This window comes from Cyclopterus lumpus, chromosome 14 (assembly GCF_009769545.1).
Source record: "Cyclopterus lumpus isolate fCycLum1 chromosome 14, fCycLum1.pri, whole genome shotgun sequence".
In the NCBI taxonomy this organism is placed as follows: domain Eukaryota; kingdom Metazoa; phylum Chordata; class Actinopteri; order Perciformes; family Cyclopteridae; genus Cyclopterus; species Cyclopterus lumpus.
This window is the reverse complement of record NC_046979.1, coordinates 15,261,865-15,287,360: the sequence shown is the minus strand read 5'-3', so window position 1 is coordinate 15,287,360 and position 25,496 is coordinate 15,261,865. Positions and strand designations below refer to the sequence as shown.

Here is a 25,496-nt window from a genome sequence, read left to right as displayed (position 1 = left end):
GACTTTTTTAAAGGTAGTATTTTAACGTTAAAATTACAATTTTAAAATAGTTGAATTGAGCCCTGATGTGCACCGTGGTGGTACCATTTCCACCTACGGAACACACAGTTCCGAATTAACAAAGCCCTCGGAGAGCGCCCTCAATGTCCCACCATGCAACAGCGAGCTAGCAGCGAAGCTAACCACCACATTTGACCCTGTGTGTGCCATGATGATTTAGACATCCGGGCTGTGTGTATGGAAGATGGCGACACTTATCCTCCCTGGTGAATGGATCAAAAACTGGGAAAAATCAGGAAAACACGAGTTGTGAGTAGATCTGCACCTTTGTACAGTGTCAGAGGTCACAGTGGCTTGTCAGTTGATGACTGGTGTAAGCTAACTAATAGAAAAAGGTAGCTAGCGTTGCAATTTAAGGCCAATCTTTTTTATGTGTTCTCTAGAGCTAACGCTAAGCGTTAACGTTAGCACGCAAAACATAATTTCAAGTGGCCTGCTAACGTTAATTCCTCTATTTGGACCAATAAACGCAGCTTTTAAATAGTTGGTATAAGACGGTTAATAAAAATGGGTTCAACCCGTTTAATGGAATGTAGCCGTTACCTAACGCTAAATGTGACGAGTTAATGTCACCTGCATGCTGCTAGCTTACTCTACCAACAAGCTAGCAGTAACCCGGTCCTCAGTTTGTAAACACGGGGGCGAGTTAAGCTAACGCTAGTTAGCGCCAATGTAGCTGCATCGATAAAGACCCATCTTATTTATTCAAGTTAATTTGATGCCAAAGTGCAGCTAGTTAGTTACTTTGCCAACGTTAACTTCCAACAGACACCATGCGAGCAGTCTGTTGAGTGACGTTAATAGTAACGTTACCGTTAATTAAGTGGAGGGAAACCACTGGTCTTCACATAACGTTATAGCAAGTTAGCTAACTCTAGTTGTAACGTTAGCTTGATTTTGACTGCCTTGTTGGACGTTTTATTGTACATAATTAAAATGTTATGAGTTTGTTCTTCAAACGTTCTCTTCAGAAAAAAACAAAAAACTTGGGCGAGGAGAGCGTAGTCAGGGTAACGTAGAGCTCGTGCTATAACTAAGCTAACGTTAGATGTGTGTGTAACACTTCAGTTGGCTAACTGCCGTTACTTGACTGAGGTAAAGCTAACGTTACGTTTAGACACACACTTTAGCGCTCGAAGCTAACCGACGACTTGACAGCGAGCGTCAACGTCCAATACTCCAACGTGAACCCAACATTAGGCAACTGCAGAACCCGACAGCTGGGCCTAACACATTAATCTATTATAAGAAAAAACGTGTCGTGAAGATTTAGACTTGTCTTCTCAAGCGCAGCCAGCACTTCCAAGCGGAGACACAATAGGCTTGTCCACAGTAAATTACTAGGCCTTGCATATCTACGTACGGCCTGCCGTGAGATGCACCAACTCAAACTACTCCATTGTAACTAAGTTGTGTGCATACAACCTTTTTGCGGAAATTTGTTTAGGATGATTACAATAAATTAGCAACATGTAAAACGTTCCTATGGCGAAAAAACTCAAATATGTATTTAAAAGAGTCATAATAATCCCCTTCTGCATGTCTCTGGTATAGATACCCTCTTGTGCACTGATTGTAAAACGTGTTGTAAACCTTGCAGAGCCTCAGTCAATCCAGGTGCCACATAAAGTCCTAAATATATGTTCTGTTGAAGAAATCCTTATTTTACTACTTTCGATACTTGATCTCTGTTTGGGCCGCACAGTTGTAGTTCCTCAAATTGGGGGGGGTCATAGTTAAACTCCCAATGTCAACAAGCCTTACAGTCCCCCTATCACTTAAGGATGCCATCCTGTAAAGTAATATAGTGATGTTACTTGGTGGGGAGCAGGTGAAAGGGACATTTACATGTGCTGATAATCAAATTGTCACATTGTTTTTACATAACGAGTTTCAGTATAAATAATGTCTTTTCTCCACAAGTCCTCTAACATTACATTGATATTTGGATCTGTATGTGTCTGATATATCCATCAGATGTGCAAGTGAAACAACCAGATTAACCAGAATCAGGGAGGTCAGGGTGTTAAATAGATTCAGTACTGCCCCTTTCTACTTGAAGAAGTAAACAGGGCCTATATCAACCCCACTATGTTTGACCTTAGGGTCCTGACACAACGCTGTCAGTTTACTGATGTTGAGCATCTCCGACTGACCATTGCATCTACAGTAGTTCCCACTGCATGTACAGTAGTTCCCACAGTGCATCTATAATTGTTAGTTTTAAAAGAAGGCTTGAGATGGCGCAAAGTATCTTTTCATTTTTCCTTTCGTAAGCAACAGTTCTTTGAGCCCCGTTGTGCTGACAACTAGATAGCTTTGATGTTACAATAATATTGATGTTATGAGCAATTTTTCGGGAATTTAATAAGCTGTGTAAAGCAATGTTGGAGTGATTGTATCCATGTTAAATAAAAGCAGTTTTAAAGGGTATGGATTGTCATGTTTGAGTACTCTAACTTACTAGAATGTTGTCTCTTTATTTCATAGTGTACAACTCTGCAAAGAACTCACAGAGAAAACCGATCATGGAAGTGAGATTAGAGGTAAATTGAGTGACTGTTGTTAGTTTTACATTTGTACTTCAATGTATTTTAAATATCCCTGTTGTACACAGACACACGTTTATTATGCGAATTGCAATAGTTGAACCCAATCACCCACAAGAAAAAAGGAAATATTTTAAATGTAGACGCTAAAGTTGGACCACAATGTGGGAAATATATCGGACAAATTCAAAGAAACCCTTCGTTGTCAGTTTACAGCTGAAATGTTTGTGATGGCAGTGCCTTAAGCAAGCCTTAAATTGGCAAATTATATATTTATATACCAGTTATATTTGTTGATCATTGTATTATGTTAATTAGAAAATGTATACATTGAACAGGGTAACGTTCATATTCATCCACAACATGCTGTTTTTGTGTGCCAGTGGGCAAAGAGAAAGCAATTATCACCATAACTAAACACATGTAAATCTCCTTAAAACATTATCCTCCTCAGTAAATTATTATTATTTGCAGTGATAAATAGCACCAAAAGACCTGTTCACTTTCCTGTTTTTCCTGGAAATTATCGTTTCCTTTAACATTGTTTACAAACACTTTTTTTTATAAAATCTCCAGCTTCTTAAAAAACTGCCACACAGTAGCTAACTTTTTTTAGACAGCTTTTAGTCAAGCCGCAATTTGCATATATCCCAGTTACACCAGTATGTTTGCATCAGTGTAATTAGTTGCTGAATGTCACCATGTTTTATTGTTGCACACCAGTTAACTGAAGTGAGAATGCAAATATCAAATGTTTTGAATAAGTGATCAAGTTGTTTTACATAGCATTAATGATACTTAATCATTCATCTGAGTGGTCTGGTCTGAGCCCTTGCAATGGATATCTGATTCCTACTGCCTGTCTGATTAAAAAGCAGTGCCTCAATGCCTTTCAGCATTTTTGGCCAGACTTGCTTATAGATAAGGAGAAAAATGGAAGTCTACTAACACACACTCGCCAATTCTGTGTTTGTTCCTCCATTTACAATAAAGTCTTTTCTTGTCAATTCAGTTAAAATGTAACTATGTCTTGTCTGTTTACGCCTCCAGATATACAGGCAGCCTTATATGAGCTCTGCTGGCAAGTTGTACAGGGGAACCTGAAGTTGGATCTTGTCATCAGCGTCCTCGGGGACATGGTGGTAAAAGTGCTTTTTGTTTTGGGCTTGAAACAATAAACACATAACAATATACATTTAAAGAAACATAGCTTTTATTCCATGTACATATTACTTTATTCCATAATGTTTGGTGTCTGGAAATAAATAAATTTTTTTCTGGCACATGGGTTCAGAATTTCTACGTTATGTTTGTAAAATTTCAGTAAACTTATTTTTTTCTTTCAGGAACTCCGAGATGACATGCCATCAATTTTAGCAGATGTGTTCAGTACACTAGGTAAATTGGGATTTTTATGTTATGAATTATTGTTTCTGAAGTGCTGCATTGCAAGTCAGTCAAATATAGTAATAGTTTTTAGTCTTAAGCAAACGTGGCTTATTTGTACAGTTATAATTTTTTTTAATGATATTCTTCACAGATCTAGAGACTGCTGCACTTGAAGAAAAAATCAAACGTGACCATTACACACAACTGGTGGGAGCATGTTTGGTGAGAATACTATTTTTCTAGTAACATAAAATAATGTTATATAACAGACTTTCAGACAGGCTTTCTTGCACTTACAATAAACAAAAAAAACAAAGGCTGCTTGAAGAAAGATATTTCTATCATCAAAATACAAGAGCTTGTTTGAACTAGCATTTCACTTAATAGTATATACTAAAAAAAATTCACTGTCCTGAATGTGCAATATTGTGTTATTTCAGTTTTTTGTTCCGGAAGCCATCCTGAAAGAGAGGCTGGATCCAGAAACCCTTGAATCTCTTGGACTTATAAAACAAGCCCATCAGTTCAATCAGAAGATTGTAAAAATCAAGACTAAACTATTGTAAGTAAAGTGCACACTTTAGTAGAAATGTAGATATACTGTGTGTATTATATATGTATTTTATTCTTATAATCTTGTATTTCTTCTCAGTTACAAGCAACAGAAGTTTAACTTGTTAAGGGAGGAGAATGAGGGCTACGCCAAACTAATCACCGAGCTTGGCCAAGACCTCTCGGGCAACATCACCAGCCACATTGTCCTGGAGAGCATCAAGTCCCTCATAGGTACCTAACAAGTCTTTCTGGTTGACTGCATTGGATGTAGTGCTACTATGTCTTTAGCTACAGTATTGCAACTCATAAATCTACAGTTTTGTTGAATGTCCTCGCCATGTTTTTTGTAAATTGTCAATGATCAATTAGATGAGTCTAAAAATGCACAAAGGTGATTGTATCCCTGTCACACCTGAAATGATCTCCTCCAACCCTGATAGGTTATTTGTTAGATTCAGCATTGACTCTCTGCTATTTACACGGGACTGTGAAAGGTCAAGTGCCTGTATATCACAGAAGGTTTCTTTCCATAAACCACCTATCAGTCTCTTGATGCCAAGGAATGCAAGTAGTCTCACCCCTACTCAGAGTTAGCAGAATAGCGTGTTCCCATGAACTGAAGACACGTTTTTAAAATCTCTATACAGTCATCTTTATTCATGTTTATATAAATACTGTTTACTGACTGATCTGTGTTTTTCCAATGGCCTGCTAAGTCCTACCCATTTCTTTTGCCTGCAGGATGCTTCAACTTGGACCCTAATCGGGTTTTGGACATAATCTTAGAGGTGTATGAGAGTCGATCTGACCAAGATGAGTTCTTCCTGTCGCTCATCAAGTGCTACATGTGTGAGCCACTCACCCTTTGCCACATCCTTGGTTTTAAGTTCAAATTCTACCAGGTGAGACTTACAAACATGGATTTATAGCATACGGTGCTTATTTATATTTGTATATTTTAAAATACCTCCTAGTTATTTTCTAGTGTTTGGATTGGCATTTGACCAAGACCTTTGCCACATATGTGAAATGTTAAAAAAATGCTCTGTCCAAACGACCTCAAATTATAAGAGGCCGTTGAGCCTTTGTCCCCATTTGGCATTGCGTCTGGTGTTGCCCAATCGCAAGAGGGTGTCTAGTTTTTGCTAATTATTTATTTTTATTGTGTCTTTATTCAGGAGCCCAATGAGGAAACCCCCAAGTCACTTTACCACATTGCTGCTGCTCTGCTTCACCATAACCTGATTGAGCTTGAAGATCTCTACGTACATGTAAGGAAAAGGATCAGCGAGTCCAACTACTTGTCATATTAGCTAAATGTGATCACTAATCAATTTGGGAGTATGAGTTTTGCAAACCTTAACCTATGATGTCTTCAGGATGGTAAATTTGACAAAACTATTCACTTCATTATAATATCAGACCGTTTGTGTAAAAAAGTTTGTTGTTATTTCACCTACATCAAATATGAAGCCACAGTAGAACAAGTTGTTCCTAGACTGAAAACTCAGCCCTATCGGTTGCTTCTGTTATTCCAGCTTATGCCAGTAGATGCCATCATCGTAGAGGAACACAAACGAGACATCACAGAGGCCAAGCAGATAGCCCGTAAGCTGGTCATGGTTGTCTTGCCCTCAGAGAAAAGTGAAGACAAAGACAAGGAGAAAGAAAAAGAGGAGGAAAAGAATGATAAGGTATAAAAGCATTTGTAAATATAAGCCTGTTTTGGAAAAACATCTGTCTGGATGAATGTTGAGAGCCAGAGGATTGAGTGTGACATCACTAAAAGGAGTTTCAGCAGGACTTTCTAAAGCGTGTTTGACTTCCCATGAACTCAAGTTAACCTGTAGAGGAACATAACAAGTTACCTTTAATACATTAACATTTTTGACTAAACAATTTAAGTTTAGGAAGGTTACAAATATTAGTAATAATCAACTTCAAAACATATGACCTCTAAATTGTTGAATTTTTTTACATAATATATCATGTTGTCACCCTTCAAAACATGACAAAGACATCCAGATAGGAATGCTTTTAGAAATCCCTCACTTTGGATGGTGACAACAGCTGTGCTAATTGCCATATTGAGTAAACTTTGGCATTTTTGATAATACACAGACAATCAGTTGCTGCTCTTTTCTCTGCCCACAGCCACCTGATAACCAGAAGCTTGGTCTATTGGAAGCACTGCTTAGAATTGGAGACTGGCACCATGCCCAGAGTATTATGGACCAGATGCCATCCTTCTATGCTTCTTCTCACAAGGCCATTGCGCTGGCACTCTGCCAGCTTGTGCATCTGACTGTGGACCCTCTTTACAGAAGGTGCCGATCTTCTTTCATGTTTCACTTACTGCCCACTATGTGTAGTCAGACCCGAAAGCATGCACATGTAACTCTTATGGCACAGCTAAAACGGACTATGCCCATATTTCATTAATACAAGTTCAGTAAAAATATTAAATAAATAATAACTGAGCCATAAAAATGAAATGCAGGCTTTGACACAAGTATATTCCTCACAGGGCTGGCCTCCCAAAAGGGGCAAGAGGATGTGTATTGCGTCCACTGAGGAACAAGCGTGCCCCTCGCCCTGCAGAGAGCTTCGAGGACCTACGCAGGGACACATTTAGCATGCTCTGCTACCTGGGCCCTCATCTCTCCCACGACCCAATTCTTTTTGCCAAGATTGTGCGTCTGGGCAAGGCCTTCATGAAAGAGGTACAGAACTGTCACCAGTACATTACTGCAGCTGCAATTCAGCCTAAATCTTTTTTGTCTCACATTTGGTGTCCTTTGCTTCTCAGTACCAAAGTGATGGCAGATCTGATGTCAAAGACAAAATGGTAGGTATAAAACTAATAACTGTCATTTCGACAAAGGAGATCGCATTAGATAGATATTCAAATGAGTTTATCTCTGTATAATATGTTACTGTGAAGATACTTATTAACGTTGTTTGTTTGTTGCAGGAAACACTTTTGAGTTGTTTCCTGAGCATTGCAGACCAGGTGCTACTCCCTTCTCTCTCTCTGATGGAGTGTAATGCTTGCATGTCTGAGGAACTGTGGGGCCTCTTCAAACTCTTTCCCTACCAGCACAGGTGAGATGCACACAAACACTACACGTGGCTCTGTTAAATTAATCTGTTGGATAGAAAACCCTCGGGCAGTGCTCCAGCATGCTGTTTACTAGCTGGCAAGGAAAGCGTTGCAAGCCCAATCTCACTGAGTTCATCAAATCATGCATGCTTGCGTTTTTTTTCTTCTGCCCTGAACAATACCAACATTTTATTTTTAGAGTCTTTGTTTTAATACTTTGGCACACTGCTGATATGCAATGACACTCCACATCCACTCTAGTTTTCAGTTTGTCACAGCTAATCATGAAAAATCTTAAGTTATACAGAATATAGTAGCCCTTGTAGATGATTTCCCTGCCTGTGTCAACACAGTCAAATGAAGGCTTTGCTATGAAGTTCAACTGGACAAGTAGTGTAGTTAATTTATGTATCAGTGTATTGTACAGTGGGTTGCTCTTTGCTCTTAATATGTTGATGATTTTGAGGCCTTTTCAAAATATTCCCTTGACAGTGCTTGCTCAAAATATGACAGGCGAAAAAGTTACGTCTCAATGGTAAACTACTCTGTTGAGCAGCTCTTTTAAGCCTCTTTAGTCACACACATAACAGCAGTTTAACATAATGCTGTACAGAGGTTGGCTACTTTACTATTCAATTGCAAAACTTAGTTGGTTTATGTTGTCTGTTTCCTTGAAGGTTACTGTGACAAAGTGTGGGTCAAAGTCATCCTGCCCATGTTACTTAATGCTGCATAGCTAAACCTACTGTTTAATTGTGCTTCCTCTATCTATGTCCCCTTTAGGTACCGATTATATGGACAGTGGAAGAATGAGACCTATACAAGCCATCCACTGTTGGTCAAAGTCAAAGCTCAAACTGTAGAAAGGGCCAAATACATTATGAAGTAAGTCAATTTGCAGAACCAAGTGTACACTTACTGTTGAACCATCTGTCTGTCAGATATTTCTGCTGAAGAGTGTTTTACTTGGTAAAGAAAAAGTAAACCTTGAATTTAAGCCGAGTCTAAAAATTTCGACCTAGAATAATTACTTGCCGAGCACAAAAGTGTTAAAGTATTCCAACTATGTTCTGCTACAAATCAATGTTTATTCTTAAGCTGACAACCATAAGAGCATTTTTAAATTGCTGTGAAGCTTACAGAAGTGAGTGTTTGTTTACAGCACTCATCTTGTGTTTTTAATTGGCTGTTTCTTGTCGTTCTTTCCCTTCCCTAGGCGGTTGACCAAAGAGAATGTGAAACAATCTGGAAGGCAGATTGGCAAACTGAGCCATAGCAATCCCACTATCCTCTTTGATTATGTGAGTGTATTTTTCTGTGATTTAAAAAAAAAAAATTCTACTTGTAAGTCTCATTTTGATGTACACTGCTTGCACTGACAGAACAATCACTTGGTACACAATACAGATATTGTTTTTGCAATTATTTTGACATACAAATTAACTAATTCTGCCTCATTTAACATATGTGAATAAGTAGTTGAAATGTTTTCAACTTGAACATAGTACCGTGCTGTGATACATCCATACACACTTTTACTCTTAAAGGGAAAATGTGCCACTTTTTAGGTGGATGTCCAATCAGTGTTAATGGTAAATGTACTCTACTCCAAATATTCGTACACCTAAACAAAAAAAAACAAAAAAAACTATACACCTTTGGAATACACAGAACTAAGAATAGTTGAATTGCATTGTTAATTAATCATAAAAAACACTTCATTCAAACTGGACAGAAATTTCAGTTTTTTCTCTCAGCATCCAACACAAACTGCCCACTCTGACATTCATTACTGCAGGATGATTCTGTTTCTGTTGATATCGTAGGGCAATTTGAGCAAAGGCACCACCAGTCTGTTTGCTCTAAGTAGTTCAGGTTCTGGAGGGTCCCTTTTAGCGAGTTGGCCAAAACACTGTAAAATATACACTTAAAAATCATAGTCCACTACGTCCTCTGTACTCTTAATTTGGGATGCCATTGTTGCTGTTGGAAACAAAGAAGTTTGCAATACAAATAAAGTTTTTGAATGGCATTGTGCCCCACAGCTACCAAAGTGGATCACTTTCGCATCATTAGATTCAGAAGTACTGCACCCGAGACACAAAGAACATCAACAACTGCAGACACAATATCCCCAACTCAGATAGATAGAGATAAGGTTACAAATCTGCACATTTTCCCTTGAGATCTTGCTCTGTTATACAGTAGTATTCTTAATACGTGTTCATGTTGCATGTCTCCCACTGTTCTTTGTCTGAAGTAGTTTTAAACAATGCAATAACCATATGGAAGATGCGCAAATTAACCTTGTTTAATCTAAAGAATCTTTGCATGAGAGGATGTACCATTTTCAGTTGTCCGCTTTTTTAAACTTCTCCTCTGCAAACTACCTAGTCTGTAATTTCAAACACTGCTTTCTTTTGTAACTGTTCAGTCCCCTGACTTGTGGATTATTAATGCACCGGGTCAGGATTTAATACCTGCACCCACCCGACCAGTTCATCCCCTTTGACAGTTGCTCAGTGGTGCATATAGCCCCAAGAAATTGACTGCTGGATATAAAGTTCACTGGCTCTTCCTCATCCATGGGCCCTTAGAGAAAGCGCATTACCGTTTCCTTTAACCCCTCCTTTCATCTGCTTTGTTTCGGCAGTTCATTATCAAAAGTCAGACTAATTTAAATAAGGGGTATTTTAATGTTCGTACTGGTAAATTGATTTACCTCACACAAAATATCCCCTGATTCACAGATGTGTCAAGTCTATAAGGGAAAGTCTTTTTGGGTCGTTCGGCCACCCAAACCTGGCCCACAATCTGCCAACTATATGCATTATAGTAGAACAATTGTTAGGGCTGAAGAGGGGAAGACAAGGTGGACTTTATACACAATGTGTCCGGTACTTGGAACCCTGCTTTCCTTAGTGGGTTGAGCTTCACATCACTAAAGTGGATATTGAAGTGTGGATGCACATATACCATAAGGATGACTAACAGATTTGTTTGGCCACAGTGACTATAAAGTAGTAGTATCAGGTCAAGTATAATGTATATCCTGTTAAGTTGGTGATTTCTTAACCCCTCCTCTGTCCTGTTGTTTATCAGATGCTTTCTCAGATCCAATGGTACGACAACCTTATCGTTCCGGTGGTGGACTCCTTGAAATACCTCACATCCCTCAACTATGATGTCTTGGCCTGTATCCTCCACTAGTCAGTCAGATAACAACATTTGTGTGCGAGTGTGTTTTTGGAAGCAGTGAGTTGTGAGTGTAAAGGGCTTCTTGTCGGTTTCTATGTTATTCCACTTAACTCTGTCTTCAGATTGCATCATTGAGGCTCTGGCCAATCCCGAGAAGGAGAAGATGAAGCATGACGACACCACCATCTCTTCGTGGCTTCAGAGTATGTGGCTTCATAGTTGCATAGCAGTCATTCATTTGCATGCAATAGGAGAGAAACCGTTTGATGTTTTAATGAGAATCTGACATGCACCTGTCTGTCTTGTCAACCAAGGCCTGGCAAGTCTGTGTGGAGCCGTGTTCAGGAAATACCCAATTGAGTTGGCTGGCCTTCTCCAATATGTCACCAATCAACTAAAAGCAGGGAAGAGGTAAGTCAGTCCAAATGACAAATAGCAGGATCGGCTGAGTCCAAGCCCCACTGGGGCCTTATTATGACAACCTACATACAAAGTATTCTGCTAAACTTGTCTTAATACTTTAATACTATGGAGCCATTGACAAGCAGTCACATTATTTGCATTGCCTTGAATATCGCAGATAATTGTAGGTAATGCAAAAATATGTAAAATAGAATATTTAAAATAATTGAAGGATATTTTAAACACATTCTGCATTATTTTTTAAATCTGTCTGTTGGGAAGAATGCAAGGTGTTTTTTTTTTTTTTTTTGATGCCCGATGCCTGACTATTGCTTCACTCCTTATGTATTGTTTATGTCAGGAAATGCGCATTGCTTTATTTGTCCCTTCTATCCCACCAGTTTTGACCTGTTGATCCTAAAAGAGGTGGTGCAGAAAATGGCTGGCATTGAGATCACAGATGAGATGACCTCAGAGCAGTTGGAGGCCATGACCGGAGGGGAGCAACTCAAAGCTGAGGTAAATGGACTCAAATATGGTTACCTTGCTGATGCAATCTCTGTCTGACTATCTTGACCAGTGCTGCACCTGAGCCGAGGTCATTGTCATTGTGGACGTGCCTTTGTCAACAGGGCGGCTACTTCGGCCAGATCAGGAACACTAAGAAGTCGTCACAGCGTCTGAAGGATGTGCTGCTGGACCACGAGTTGGCCTTGCCTCTGTGTTTACTCATGGCCCAGCAAAGAAATGGTGTTGTTTTCTTAGAGGGTGGAGAGAAACACCTCAAACTTGTTGGCCACCTGTATGACCAGGTGTGTACACTCTCAATATGTTGATATCATTTAATCTATCTTCTTTGATTCCACGCGCCAGCACTCAGTGTGCTTGTTCATTCAGATTTTTTCCCGTGGGGTGGGATGGACGATAAATCAGCTATTGGCTTTTTCGTGCTCCAAACTATTGTTATAATATCGGCCTTTTAAAAATCCTAAAAAGATGAATCTCTCTTTTCTAATTATTTCTATTCCTGCAGTGTCATGACACCTTGGTGCAGTTTGGTGGTTTTCTGGCCTCCAACCTGAGCACTGAGGACTACATCAAGCGGGTTCCCTCCATTGACATCCTTTGTAACCAGTTTCACACTCCACACGATGCTGCCTTCTTTCTGTCTCGGCCAATGTACGCCCATCAGATTTTGGTGAGTGGACCACAATGTGCATCATGTCACAGTTCTGCTACTGAGAGAGATCTAGTTGTTAAAATAATGGCATTGATCAGGTATATATTATTTTCCAGGCGATTCACTCATATTTTGATTGAATTTGTTGTTCATGTCGTTCAACTTTGTTAATCTTTTTACTTTTGACACCTAAAATGTCAACTGACTTTCTTTCAACTGCCTTAAAGCTTTAAGCATATATGCAGCATAACATTTGTAAACATTTTTTTAAAGAATCAAAGCCCCATTAAAAACATTCGTCAGATTAAAATTTGGTTGATCGATAGCTTTTTAACAGTATTTCTATTTGTTTGTGAATTGGTCACTATTCATGCTCTCTTTAACTGCATTTTCACATTCTATACCACCTTTTTGTGCTATTTGCATATAAGTATGTTATCATGTTAACAATTTTGGGGGATTTGGGGAAAATGTAGCATTTACTTTATGCTCTCTACACACAGTCTAAGTACGATGAGTTGAAGAAAGCAGAGAAAGGCAACCGGCAGCAGCAGAAGGTACACAAGTATGTGGCAGCCTGTGAACAGGTGATGACACCAGTTCATGAGGCAGTGGTGTCACTCCATCCAGCCAGGGTCTGGGACGACCTCCGCCCCCAGTTCTACGCTACCTTCTGGTCCCTCACCATGTATGACCTGGCTGTTCCACATTCTGCCTACGAGCGTGAGGTCAACAAGCTCAAGGTCCAGATCAAGGCCATCGAGGAGAATCCAGAGATAGTGAGTAGTCGGTCCACAGCTGTTGGAAACTAGAATCTAGAATTACACACAATTCCTGATTTTTACATTGTATAATAAGTTGAGGCAATTTTATAATGTGAATTACAATACTCGTAGCAGTAGAATCCCCTTTAGATAACATAAAGCAGCTAAAAAAGTGCAAGAAGTGATTGTTATGAGGGGTGTAAAAGAGTGACAGTTATAGGTCGCTGTCAGTGTTGTGTGTGTATTTATGGTGTAGGGGGGACCCTGAATATTTGAGCCTGATTTGAGTTGAATTGTCGCAGTGATGGGAAAATGAAACAAAGGATCTTTAATCATTCATTAATACCAACATGGCTATTTCAAAACCAGTTCTCTCATAAGAACGTTGCACTATCATAGAAATGGATATACTGTGAATGTACGAACGATTCTTTAAAATCAGTTTGGAGAGACTCATAGAAACGTCTGTTTGCGGCGGGCATCTCACTCGTTGACTGTCCTGACCTGTCGTGGCCCTTCAGTCTTTAGATCACGACAATGGGGTATATGGAATAAGGACTGACATGTATATTTACAACCACGGATAAGAAACCGCGTCTCTGTCTATCATTTTCCGCTCTGTACTACAAATATATGTCTATTGCTCTGAAACACAACCTCACCAATTTTAAGATGTCATGCCCAGTAATGTTGGTTTTAGTATTTTTCTATAGATACATACAGCTTAAACAAAGGGGGATCAATGAGCAAGAAAAAAAGACTATTAGACAAGTCGACTATCGTCAGATTCGACTTTCAAGGACACCCTTGAAAGTCACTTCCATAATATAAGGACACCTATAATATAGTGTGAACATCATTTCCTTCCAATGTAGCCCTTGAATAAGAAAAAGAAGGAGAAGGAGCGCTGCACTGCCCTGCAAGAAAAACTTCAGGAGGAGGAGAAGAAACAGCTGGAGCACGTCCAAAGGGTTCTACACCGCCTCAAACTGGAGAAGGACAACTGGTTGTTGGCCAGTAAGTATCCTCATTTTCATGCCAGCAACACTAGTCTTCCACAATGCTGTGACTTGTCTGATGAGAGAAGAAAACAGTGCATCTATTTAAGAAAGATTGATCTTTTAAGTGCATTTACAGACCAAACCAGACGGTTACATTACTGCTCAATAGTTTAGGGTCACCTGCCACAAGCTTGATTTATTACAGTGAGATGTCTGAGACGACTTGTCTCTATTTTTTAATGGTCTTTCATGTTTTGGGTTCTAGAAAGTCTTGGGGCCATTGACAATAATTTCCTTCTTCTTTTGGGGCCAAAAGTATTCAAAATGTAAATTCTACATTTGGGGTCTGAATTATACTCTTTTTGTTATCACAAAAACATATTAATATAACAGATGACCCCTGTTTGTATCAGTAATGTATATACATAAGAAAACTGGTTAACAATAACATCTGGTTGGGACACTTTCTCTTTGCTTGCCAAATGGATGGACATTGCGTTTCAGTCCAGACACAATAGGGCTGTTAACGTAGTAAAAGGGGATGTAGTAAAGATTCATTTCACGCTCCACTGCATCAATATTTTAAGTAAATCTAATGTCTAAATGTTAGTGTTTCTGTCTCTGTTACTAATACGACTCTAAATACTTACTGACAGAATCTACAAAGAACGAGACCATAACAAAGTTTCTGCAGCTCTGTCTGTTCCCCCGCTGCATCTTCTCGTCCATCGACGCCGTGTACTGTGCACGCTTTGTCGAGCTGGTCCATCAGCAGAAGACACCCAACTTCTGCACCCTCCTGTGCTATGACAGGGTAAGACACTTCTATACATGTGCCGACTCGTACACACTTGTGAGGATAAAAACTAATTCAACTAGGCTTTAACTCGATTGTCTTTTCCTTATGCCACTCCTTTTGAAAACATTGTGTCATTTAACACACTGCATTGTGTCACTCTGCAGGTGTTTTCCGCCATCATTTACACTGTAGCCAGCTGTACCGAAAACGAGTCTCACCGCTATGGACGCTTCCTCTGCTGCATGCTGGAGACGGTGACCCGTTGGCACAGCGATCGTGCAATCTATGAGAAGGTGTCCATTTCTACCTGTTCTCGTCACCTGTCACTTAGATTTTCTTGCAGCATTTTCTGGTGTAGGATGAGCTGTGAATTAATCTCTTGTCTTATCGTGTGGTCACAGGAGTGCGTCAATTACCCCGGCTTCCTGACCATCTTCAGAGCCACGGGCTTCGATGGCGGGAACAAAGCAGATCAGCTGGATTATGAGAACTTTCGGCATGTGGTGCACAAATGGCACTACATGCTGACTAAAGTGAGCTGCCCTTTGGAAATTATGTTGAGATAATGTCACTCTGTAGAAGGTGTGTATTTATCTAAGATCACGTCCTCTGTCTTTGCTCCATCCAGGCTTCAGTTCACTGCCTGGAGACGGGAGATTACACCCACATCCGGAATATTCTCATCGTGCTCACTAAGATCCTGCCCTGCTACCCCAAAGTCCTGAATCTGGGCCAAGCGCTAGAGTGTCGTGTCCACAAGATCTGCCTCGAGGAGAAGGACAAGAGGCCAGACCTCTATGCCTTAGCAATGGGGTAACACAGCATTGTGTGCTGTTCAGCTCTCTGAGGAGCATATATTTAACATTTAAGATGTGTGTGTGTTTAAAACAAGGAAACATGGGAAGATGGGGTCCTAAAAAAAAGAGTTGTTGGCGTTATCTAATTTGTTGAAGTTATAGATGTTTTATTATAGATATCTGTTCAGACTCTGTGGCAAATGGTGACTAACACGAATATATGAGCTTCGTTAGAATTGATGGTGAGACGGTCCGCTGAAGCTGTTAACAATTTGCAAGATGGCCAATGTGTTGATATTCAGAGTTCTAGAGTGGACAAGGGCACATTTTGTTTTCTAGTCTATTTCAGATTCTTAATGCAGTATTGAGTTTTTAACGAGACAATATATTGCAAGTCCAGTTGCTCTTGTTTCTCATCTGCTTGATGGCACATTTACGAAAACATTTAGGGACAAATCCTGTCCTTGGTGAAAGTCTGTACTTAAGTAGATCCTTAAGGACCACCTATTCGTGTCCATGCTTGTCTTTTTTTATAGTATGCAGGGCTTTGTAATGGCAGGGAAATGTTTTTCTATGCTTAAAAACCTGAGTGCTTCTGTCTCTGTTTGAAAGTTCATTTTTTCCAATGTGTGACACTGGTTTTTTGGAAGTGTTGTCTCTGCCTTGTGCAAACCCTTTATGCATCTTGCAGTTATTCAGGTCGTTTGAAAGGCCAGAAGGTGCACATGGTCCCAGAGAATGAGTTTCACCACAAGGAGCAGCCAGCGCGCAGTGCCACGCCTGCCAATCAACAGAACGGCCCCGGCAGCACAGGCAAGCCTGCCACCAGCACATGCAAGACAGAGGAGGGGATGTCCGAGGATGGTGGTGAGTGATTAGAAAGACGGAGAGGCTGTTTGAATGCAGTACATTGTCATTTTATTTGGATCACAAGAAAGAAGCCAGATACAATATTGTTTTGCGTAGATTTTTGCAGTGAAAACCTGCAATTCATCTATTGTCCATCTGCAATAGTATTTTAGCCCTGAAAATATACATTGTACGTGCCATAAACTTAAACATTGGGGCTACAAATCCTCATATGCATGTCTGTAATATTAATTAATCCTGTGCTAATGCAGTTCTTGGTTTGTTTTTAATGCAGATCGGGCCAAGGATAAATCTCAGGGGACCACAAAGCCAGTGAACAAAGCCAACAGTGCAGCGGCCAAAGTGACCACTAGCAACGGGAACGGTGCTCTCAACAGGTAAGTGACTCTAGAGCTGCTATGATGCTAAGTTCTCTCAAATAAACTTAGTGGAGGAGTAGTTGAACCCAATATCACTGTTCACGCTAAAAATCATTTTGAAATACAATTTAGAAAATGCAAAATTCATCCCTTTGCAGCACCAAAGCCGTGAAAGAACGGGACGACAAGGAGAAGAGCGGGAAGGAGAAAAAAGAGAAAAAGGAAAAGACACCAGGCAGCACTCCTGAGACAAAGGCAGAGAACCGCCGGGAGAAGCAGAGAGACGAGAGGGCAGGAAAGGAGGAGCGGGTGGCACGCGAGGGTAAGGACAAGACCCCCAAGGCAGACAGGGAGAAAGTTAAGGCTGAGGAAAAGAGCAGCAAAGACGACAAGGCCAAAGCCGGCAACGGGGAGCCCATGGAGCCATCCAGGGAGCGCGATGCCATCAAGGAGTCCAAGAGCAAGGAGAAAGGAGACAGGAGTGCAGTGGCTGGGTCTCTAAAGTCACCTGTTCCCAGATTGGAGTCAGCCGAATCTGAGAGGGGTAAGGAGCCTCTCTAATGCACATACACTGTTTATAAAAGTGTATTGAATTACATTGGTGTAATTAGGGTTATAAGGAGAGGCCTGATGCTCAACACATTATATATTTCAATAGAATTGTGGTTGGCATTTCCTCGTCCCTTGCAACATATCTGCTAGTCATGAGTGACTTGATGGAAACTTTTGTGACGACTGAATGTGCAGCCCAATTAAACACAAATGTCCCTCTTCTTGTCTTTACAGATCACAAAAGACGAAAGCTCGACAGTCACTCTTCTCCGTCCCACTCCTCGTCTGTTAAGGTTAGTATGGCTTGAGGAAGGCTGTGCCAGTTTCTTCTCTATCTGCTGGAGCGTTCCCTGCCGTTGCAAAATCCAGCAGCCCTGAAGATCACCAAGGAGAGTTGTCGTACATGCAGGCATCGGGAATCCCAACCAATCCATGGGAGTTGGAAATCATTCCATGGACATCAGCATTAATATTTTGCAGAATTGGGAGAAACCTCTTCAAAGACTTAGTCAAGAGAATATTGTGTATATTGAGTATTTTCATATTGAAATATTTATCTATTTTCATATTAATGAAAGCAGTCAGTGTGCCTTGGGAAGAAAGAGATTTTTTTAAAGCATTTCTATATTCCTCGTGGATTTTTTTGATTTTTGAGAATAATATCCAACCTGAAGTAAAACGGCTTGCCAAAATCAAGAGCCTTCCCCTTCTCCAATGGCACTTTTTATTTATTTTTTTACACCGAGAGAAGTTTTTTTACTACTTAAAATGGTGTCCCAAGATTTTTTGCCCCGTTTTTTTCGAGCTGAGAAGATATCCTGGTTAAAGTGATGTCAAGTATGTTACGCCTGTCATCAACGTGTCCGGATCCAGCTGCGAGTCCGATGGAGTTCAGCAAACCACTCTGCCGTTGGAGCGCCCATTTGCTACAGGAGCGCCCGCCTGCGGCAGCTGAGTCATCGCCCCCTTCTATCCGTTTGTTAAAACGGGCTTCATGCCGACTTCACGTCACACGAGGCTTTCCTGTCCGTCCTGCCGGCCCGTGCAACGGTATCCCCACAACTACCAGCCATCGGCTTCAACAGTCGCTCTACCTCCTGGCAAACTGAGATCAACGGAGAAAATGAATGTCGCAGTTTTGAATCAGCCAAAAATGCAGAGGGAATTAAGCCTGCCCCTACAGAGAGAGAGTGAGGGAAAGCGTGGGCGAATCCTGAATCGTCTGGAGCGTTGCCCACATCACTGGAAGCTTGTGATAGGTCTTAATTTTACCCTTCCACCAGAGAAATAGGCTTCCTGTGTCTAATCCATTCCTGAACTGTAAGTGACAGCAACAGTTACCTATTTAGGGATGCAGTCACGCACATAAGAATTAAGTGATTTGTCTTACACACACAGGCACACGCATACACATTCTTTACAACACTTGCACTTTAGATTTAATGATAACAAGTTGCGCTGTAGGACTTTTATATTATGGTGCCTGATATTGCAGACATGTCTGTAGTAATATAACTAGCAGTTATTCCATATATGCTCAGGTTTTATATTTTAAGTATTGACATTCCAGATGTTGAGCTTATAAACTCTCCTTTATGTAATAACCTTGTCAAAGCCTTGAAGGTCAGAGGTCAAGGGAGAAGTATGCTGTTGGTCCGGCCAGCCTCAACTCCCCCCTCCCTCCCCCTTCTTCCAACTCTACTGCTGTCTGACAACCTCCTTCCAACCCCCACCCCCTCCCAGCTCATCTGTCATCTCCATTCATCCCTACAGGACAATAGCAACGAACCCAAGGAGTCCACATCCAAGGTTTGAACTGACTCTGCTACTCGTACCTTCTCTCAGATTGTCTGTTTTCTTTGTTCAAGTACCAAACACGTGTACAGCTGCTGACAAATAATCCATGTTAGATGTCTGTTTTCTCCATCTGCTCACACGTTGTAATAAGGACAGTAGTATTGGACTGATTATGTGCCACCATTACCAATTTGTTGGAGCTAAAAGCCAAAGCAATGAGTTAAAGGAGGCAAAAAGCCTCGGTACAACTAGAAGGACCGCTGTTGGGTCATGATTGCTGTGGCTTCTTCTCTTCAAGCAATAGTTACAGATAATTTAGCCCTAAATTGAAATGTACAGAAGAGGTTTCATAAATGCCAAACAGGTGTCTCTAGTTTAGGTTGTGTTTATAACAACATTGAATCCCATTGGATGTAAGTTGTTGCTCTATTCACACAATATAAATAAGTCTCAACTAACTGACCTTAATTAAGTACAAATAGAGAAAAAAGCAGTAATTCTAGCCGTCTATGTGGATATGTTTGGGTCATCGCTGCACATCTGTACCCTGGTTAGTTTTAGTTTGGTAAGACAATAAAACACGAGGTCGTAGAGGGCGGCGTGCTTTGAAAACGTACAACATGACTTTAATGTCTCGTGTGTCACTGAATGAACCTTAAGTGGACCGAGGACTGCATTTATTACTCAACATGACAAACTCATGAACAACAAGTTGATGTGTCCCGTATGGTAACATTTTACTTTGAGTCCTCCGAATAACATAAAATATGTTATTATATATGTTTTATTACGTTTATACGTCAGCCTCCATTTATGTATGCCCACAGGAGGAGATCTATTCATTAATACACACTATAAACAAATCTCGTCCTAACTACATTAGTGTGTTATAAGCCATTTATTTAATATTTGTATGATGCATTATAATGGCTAAGTAGGGGGACTTGGACTAAAGTGTTGCCCACTGTTTTTACAAAGTAGATTATGGACAGCTGCCTTAAAGAACATGTTCAACCATAAGTGGTTCATCATCTACTTGAGTGTTGAATCCTGCTTTCACTGGAAGTTGACACTAATCCTGCCGGACCAACAGGACCAGTGGGACTTAGTTAATGTTGGGATATTTGTTGCATCATATTAGTTTGGAGACGAGGACCTGCAGCGAGTGTTAAAGTCCATGCTTTAATAGAACTGGATACAGCTTTATTTTGGCTGAGTCTGTTATTTTGTCAGCTTGATTAATACTGGTGTCAATCCTTTAAAAATTTAAAATCTCAGTAATAGATTACATTTCTATTCATAATTCTATATCCGTCTGTTCTGATTCTATATCCGAACTGTTCTGATTAACATGGAGTAAGAAAACAATTTTAGTAGTTTGTTTTCACCCTCTTTTTTTCCCGTAATGTTGGTTATTTATTTGTAAAACTAGCTTAAATTGCAAATACAATCCTGACGACATTAAAATATTGTATTTATCTTTTTCGGTTCATACATAATTGCTTTTACAGCACCACGCCAACTACAATTCAGTTACCCGGTCCAAGAGCAGAGAGAGGGAGATGGAGAAGAAAGATTCAGACAACACACAAGGCCGATCCAAAGAGAAGAAGGAAGAAAAGGATCGGAAAGAGAGGAAAAGAGTCAGTATTTAACGAGACCACTACACTTTGTGAACGGGGTTTTTGGAAAGGGCAGCCATGTGAAGTTTATGTTTTTCTTTTCTTTTTTAAACTCCTTCACAGAGCTCTTGTTCTAAAGTTAGCCAGTGTTCATATTAGTTGGACTTCAATAATAATTTACGTTCAAATCCGTTAAGATGATGTTTGTTCTCTTTTAGGACCATATTGTCAATGAGCTTGAGACGAGCCAAGAGACCAAACGGAGAAAGGATGAGAATGGAATGAGTACGTTTGTTCTGGAAACATCTGACGAAGCCATCCACCCGGCAAGTACAGCGTAAACAAGGACCAACTCTGTTCTCTCTTCTCAGATTCCTCCAAAAACAGCAAGAGTGCAAGTCCTTCCATTGACTCCCCGCTTTCAGCCGAGAAAGAGAAGATCAAGCGATCCAAATCCTCTAGTAAAGAGAAGGTGGAGTCGGTGAAACCTGAGCGGACTTCCTCTGGAGGCAAAAAGGTCAACTCGGCTTGTCACGCTCTGTCTGTTTGTTGAACATGATCTTTAACTCGGGAACTTATCGTCCCCAATGTGTCTTCATTGTTTGAATAATGGTTTTAGACGTAAATGATTGCTAAATATTCCTGCAGCTTTATTTACATTACCACAGGTCTTTTTTTCAATTCATACTTCTTTGTGTTGCAACAGGAGTCCAGACATGACAAAGAGAAATCTGAAAAGAAGGAGAAGAGAGACAGCAGCGGAGGAAAAGAAGAGAAAAAGCAATATCCTTAAACGTAGAGTGGCGCGTAAATCGTAAATTCTGGGTGAGTTTTACTGCTTAGTGTGAATATTTTACGGTATCCTGTATTTTTTTTTTTTTTAAACTTCATAGCTTTAACAGAGCTTTTGGTGTTACCTGTGTTGCTTCAGCCCACATTTGTGGTCATCACTGATGCACGTTTTCAATGTACATTTGTTTAACATGTGTTCAGCACAGAATTTGTTTTCCATGCGTTTCCATTATGAGAGAATTATCTCCACGTTCATCTGTTGTTTGCCACTGAACGCACTCGGTAACTGCAGCAGATGTGATTCACGTGTTTGTGCGGTTTAGTCGTTGGGTTGGACACAACGAACAGAACCAGAGTGGGTGATTTTACTGGACCACATCCACCTAGCTCGACTATGAAGAGCTACACAAGTATTAAACATATCTATTAGCTAGCATTAGCTAGCAGAAAGACTTGATTAAAAACTTAATACCAGCTTTCTTTGTAAAAGTTAAGTATCATAAAGCTGGCAATGCAGAGTAAAAGTACTCTCTCAAACAGAAGTCCGTTTACAGAATGACACAATGCGTCCTACTTCAGGCAAAGAAGGGGGTGAATAATTAATTGAGAAGCCAACAGGACTTTATTGTAAACATAATTAGTGCACTAATCCTCAGTCGATCACTATTCAACTTTTCTGATTGGAAGGCACATTTATGTCTGGCAATGACGATGCAACGTTTTAAACTAAGCTGATCATTTGCTCTTTTAACTTGGATCTTATGAGTTCAGTTGGGCGTTTCAAAGAACCATTGTCACAAATACAGTTGCTCTCCCACTTGACGGCGGGCGGCTATCGGCACTCCTCACAAGTATTTATTTAGTTTTTCCTCATTTCCTGAAATGGAAAAAAGACTGATCAAGTGCCGCTGTTGGATCCTCTGATTATCACAGACTGTGAAACGGTCGTCTCTCTCTTTTATGACAAAAACTAATTCCACTTGTCAGCATTCAGTCTTTGATTAATTTACTACTTCCCTTAACAATGATACTCATAAATCCTCTGACAAGCACAGATAATGTGCACTAACCTTTGAAGGTAAGACACATTCTACTTCTTTGTAAACATCGGTCGATACAACATCAATGTGGTATATCATGCTTTTTCTCTCCTCTGATCCACAGCAGAACTGGAGAAGCTGTATTTTTTTATCTGCGAGACATCTGCAACTCCATCTATGTGCTATGTTGTTACGTCATACTCATTTCTGCCCGTGTAGTTTTGCTGTAAACGCCTCTTAAAAGTGTTAGCTGTAGTTATCTCAACCGTTTCTTTCACGTTTCACAATACAGTAAACCAGCTGAAATGTCTCTTGTTTCTTTTTGATTATTCGGTTTGGGCACAATGTGCTGCTCTCATCACGATGTCATTATTCTAATTAGAAAAGAGGTTACTGTATGAAATGATCTCCTGGTAACACCTAGTCAAGGATTCAATGCTTGAAAAGGTGTGTTTCTTTGTATGTTGTCAGGCTTTGCTTTTTGCTTGTTTTATTGGCGTTAACATGCTTTCCATGCTCACTTACCTCATATCCTTTTGAGATACTTAGATACTTTTTATTTATTTATCTCCACCTTTTAATCCGAGTAAGACAGTAGATGAACGTGAGTTAAGTGATACAAAGGACCAGTTTGTATATTGTGTACAATAATAAAGAGGGTAACATGAGATTCACGTCATGTTTTTTTTCTTTTCTTTTTGATGTCCCGCACAGTCCTTTTGTGATTTTGTGTTAATCAGGTTTTTACATAATTTATAAAAATGCCAGTTCAACCCTGATTCAAATGTAGAATTGTAAAGAATAATCTTGACAAAAAAAGATCTGACACTCTGTACTCCAAATACAACTGTTTCGAAATGACTTTTGGAGATTTTATCTGCTGTACTCAATGAGTGTAAGCTTTTTTTTCTTCCTTTTTTTTTTAAACAAAAAAACAATAAATGATAGTTTTCCTAGTGTGTCACTTTGATATTGTCTCCTTATTTTCTTTCCTTCCGGCTTTGTATATTTGCAAAAAGCAGATTATCCGTGAAGTAATTACTTTGCGTTCCGGCTTTTGTTTCTTACACACAGAAACCTTCATGCTTATTTATTCTTTGATGAATTATTCTACGAATCCGACGTGTTGGTTACTTCTCTCTGCCAATAACTCCCTCATTTCAGTCCATTCCAACAAACCCTCCGTACAAAACCCCGGTGACCCGGCCAGCCACTGCATGAGAGAGTGGGCTCAAAGTTTTGTTTTGGACTTTTTGTATACAGGCGGAAACCGATTGTTCGGGTTACATTTTTTTTATATGATTGTGTTTTTTAAAATGCTATCTTAAGACTTTCAGAATGTCATCAACCAACTAGACCTAGACTGACCGTTTTAAATACTCTTTATTTTCCTATCTGCTTTACAATGATGGGAAGATCCAACATCGAAGGATCATATCATAAATAATGTGATTTATTTTGACACTTTTGTATGGTGACTTATACTTTTATCGAAATACAATACAATTACTTTTGATGACTTTTTTGATGATATAGATTTACTTTTTTTTTTGACTTTTGAATTTAAGGACTTTTAAAAAATATTATTGAGCTTTTTATTTTTGAACTGCATTTGTATTTAACCACACAAATAAATATATCTGGTGATTTATTTATTTGTTCACTTATTATAAACAGTCTGCTCTGCAGCATGTGTCTCACTGGAAATGATTCACTGAAATCCGACGTGTCAATGATTACTTTCATTTGTCAAAAAATACAATCGATGCATTTGAGTAAGTCCCTTGAAGCTACAAAGCCTATATAATATGAATCTGGACAGATATGTAAATGAGCTTCAACATGACTCGTGTCTAGAGAAAAGTTTCTCTGGAAGTCATATTAAACAAGCCATGTATGACATGCAGCAGACTATTCCTTCCTTGACAGTTTATGCATTTTTTTTGGCTACATGTACAAATGAGAAGTGCACAAGATGAATATAAACCTGCTTTTATTAAGGAAATGTAATAAAATCCTTTGTACATGACCTCCTCGGAGGTTCATTGTGTCCACACATGCAACTCTCATGGTTGAGGTACTGTTACAAATGAACTGGAAAAAACAAAAACAATCTGGATCAAATGCCATTATGGGCTTTAAACTAAACCAGGGTCCATTTCGAGTTGCAGTTTGGTCAAACTATCACCAAATGCACATGCACTTTATCTGGGGAGAAAAGGATGGGATACTAAAGTCTGATATATTAAACAAATGTAGGCGTACATGGTTTGTAGCTTTTGTAGGATCTTTTTCCTTCTGTTTATAAAAAGTTCACTTGTACAAACAGACAAACGCTTCATTTGTAGCTCTCTCCTCAATGTACAGCTCACCTTCTGCATAATGCATAGACACAGAAAGCTGATCACAACCAAAGAAGCTAGGTGTGTTATCATTTACCAAAATATGTTGAGATTCACAGCTGCAGATACTGCATTTACATGAGAACGGCTTCTACGTGTGTACAAAGTGTAAACCATAAGCTCAGTTAAACCATTTTAATATGCTGTCACATAAAAAGGGGTCACTCTCATTGTCTCTAAATGATTTATAATGCTTTTGATATCAACAATATGGCACTAAGTGATTAAAAGCAGACTTCATTTCAATAAAAAATGGTCTTGTTTC

The 25,496-nt window shown here is 39.7% G+C and overlaps 1 protein-coding gene across 5 annotated transcripts; it reads left to right on the top strand.

The window, feature by feature from the left end:
- Positions 1-100: 100 nt before the first annotated feature.
- Positions 101-23,799, top strand: thoc2 (THO complex 2). 5 transcript variants are annotated; one of them, XM_034551171.1, is made up of 39 exons: positions 101-309; positions 2,551-2,606; positions 3,660-3,751; positions 3,956-4,007; positions 4,150-4,220; positions 4,439-4,560; positions 4,651-4,784; positions 5,295-5,455; positions 5,732-5,824; positions 6,092-6,247; positions 6,708-6,880; positions 7,081-7,276; positions 7,363-7,401; positions 7,528-7,658; positions 8,440-8,541; positions 8,873-8,957; positions 10,759-10,852; positions 10,977-11,057; positions 11,169-11,265; positions 11,658-11,775; positions 11,889-12,068; positions 12,290-12,454; positions 12,940-13,215; positions 14,076-14,217; positions 14,858-15,015; positions 15,165-15,293; positions 15,402-15,533; positions 15,629-15,813; positions 16,489-16,664; positions 16,942-17,044; positions 17,185-17,570; positions 17,813-17,871; positions 19,352-19,387; positions 20,887-21,018; positions 21,216-21,282; positions 21,369-21,514; positions 21,704-21,780; positions 22,821-22,867; positions 22,954-23,799. In XM_034551171.1, exons 1-38 carry the CDS (start codon positions 245-247, stop codon positions 22,846-22,848), a joined length of 4,695 nt encoding a protein of 1,564 aa, XP_034407062.1. In that variant the 5' UTR covers positions 101-244; the 3' UTR covers positions 22,849-22,867; positions 22,954-23,799. The 5 variants fall into 5 exon arrangements, 3 of the variants coding, with proteins under 3 accessions (XP_034407062.1, XP_034407063.1, XP_034407065.1); XM_034551172.1 differs by having other exon boundaries at positions 130-309; positions 22,957-23,799; XM_034551174.1 differs by having other exon boundaries at positions 145-309; positions 3,660-3,748.
- Positions 23,800-25,496: the final 1,697 nt, after the last annotated feature.

Coding starts and splice junctions, on each gene's coding strand:
- thoc2 (XM_034551171.1), top strand. CDS start 245: ATGGCGACACTTATCCTCCCTGGTGAATGGATCAAAAACTGGGAAAAA. Junction 7,659..8,439: donor CTCTTTCCCTACCAGCACAG/GTGAGATGCACA, acceptor TGTCCCCTTTAG/GTACCGATTATATGGACAGT. Junction 15,534..15,628: donor GGCACTACATGCTGACTAAA/GTGAGCTGCCCT, acceptor TGCTCCATCCAG/GCTTCAGTTCACTGCCTGGA.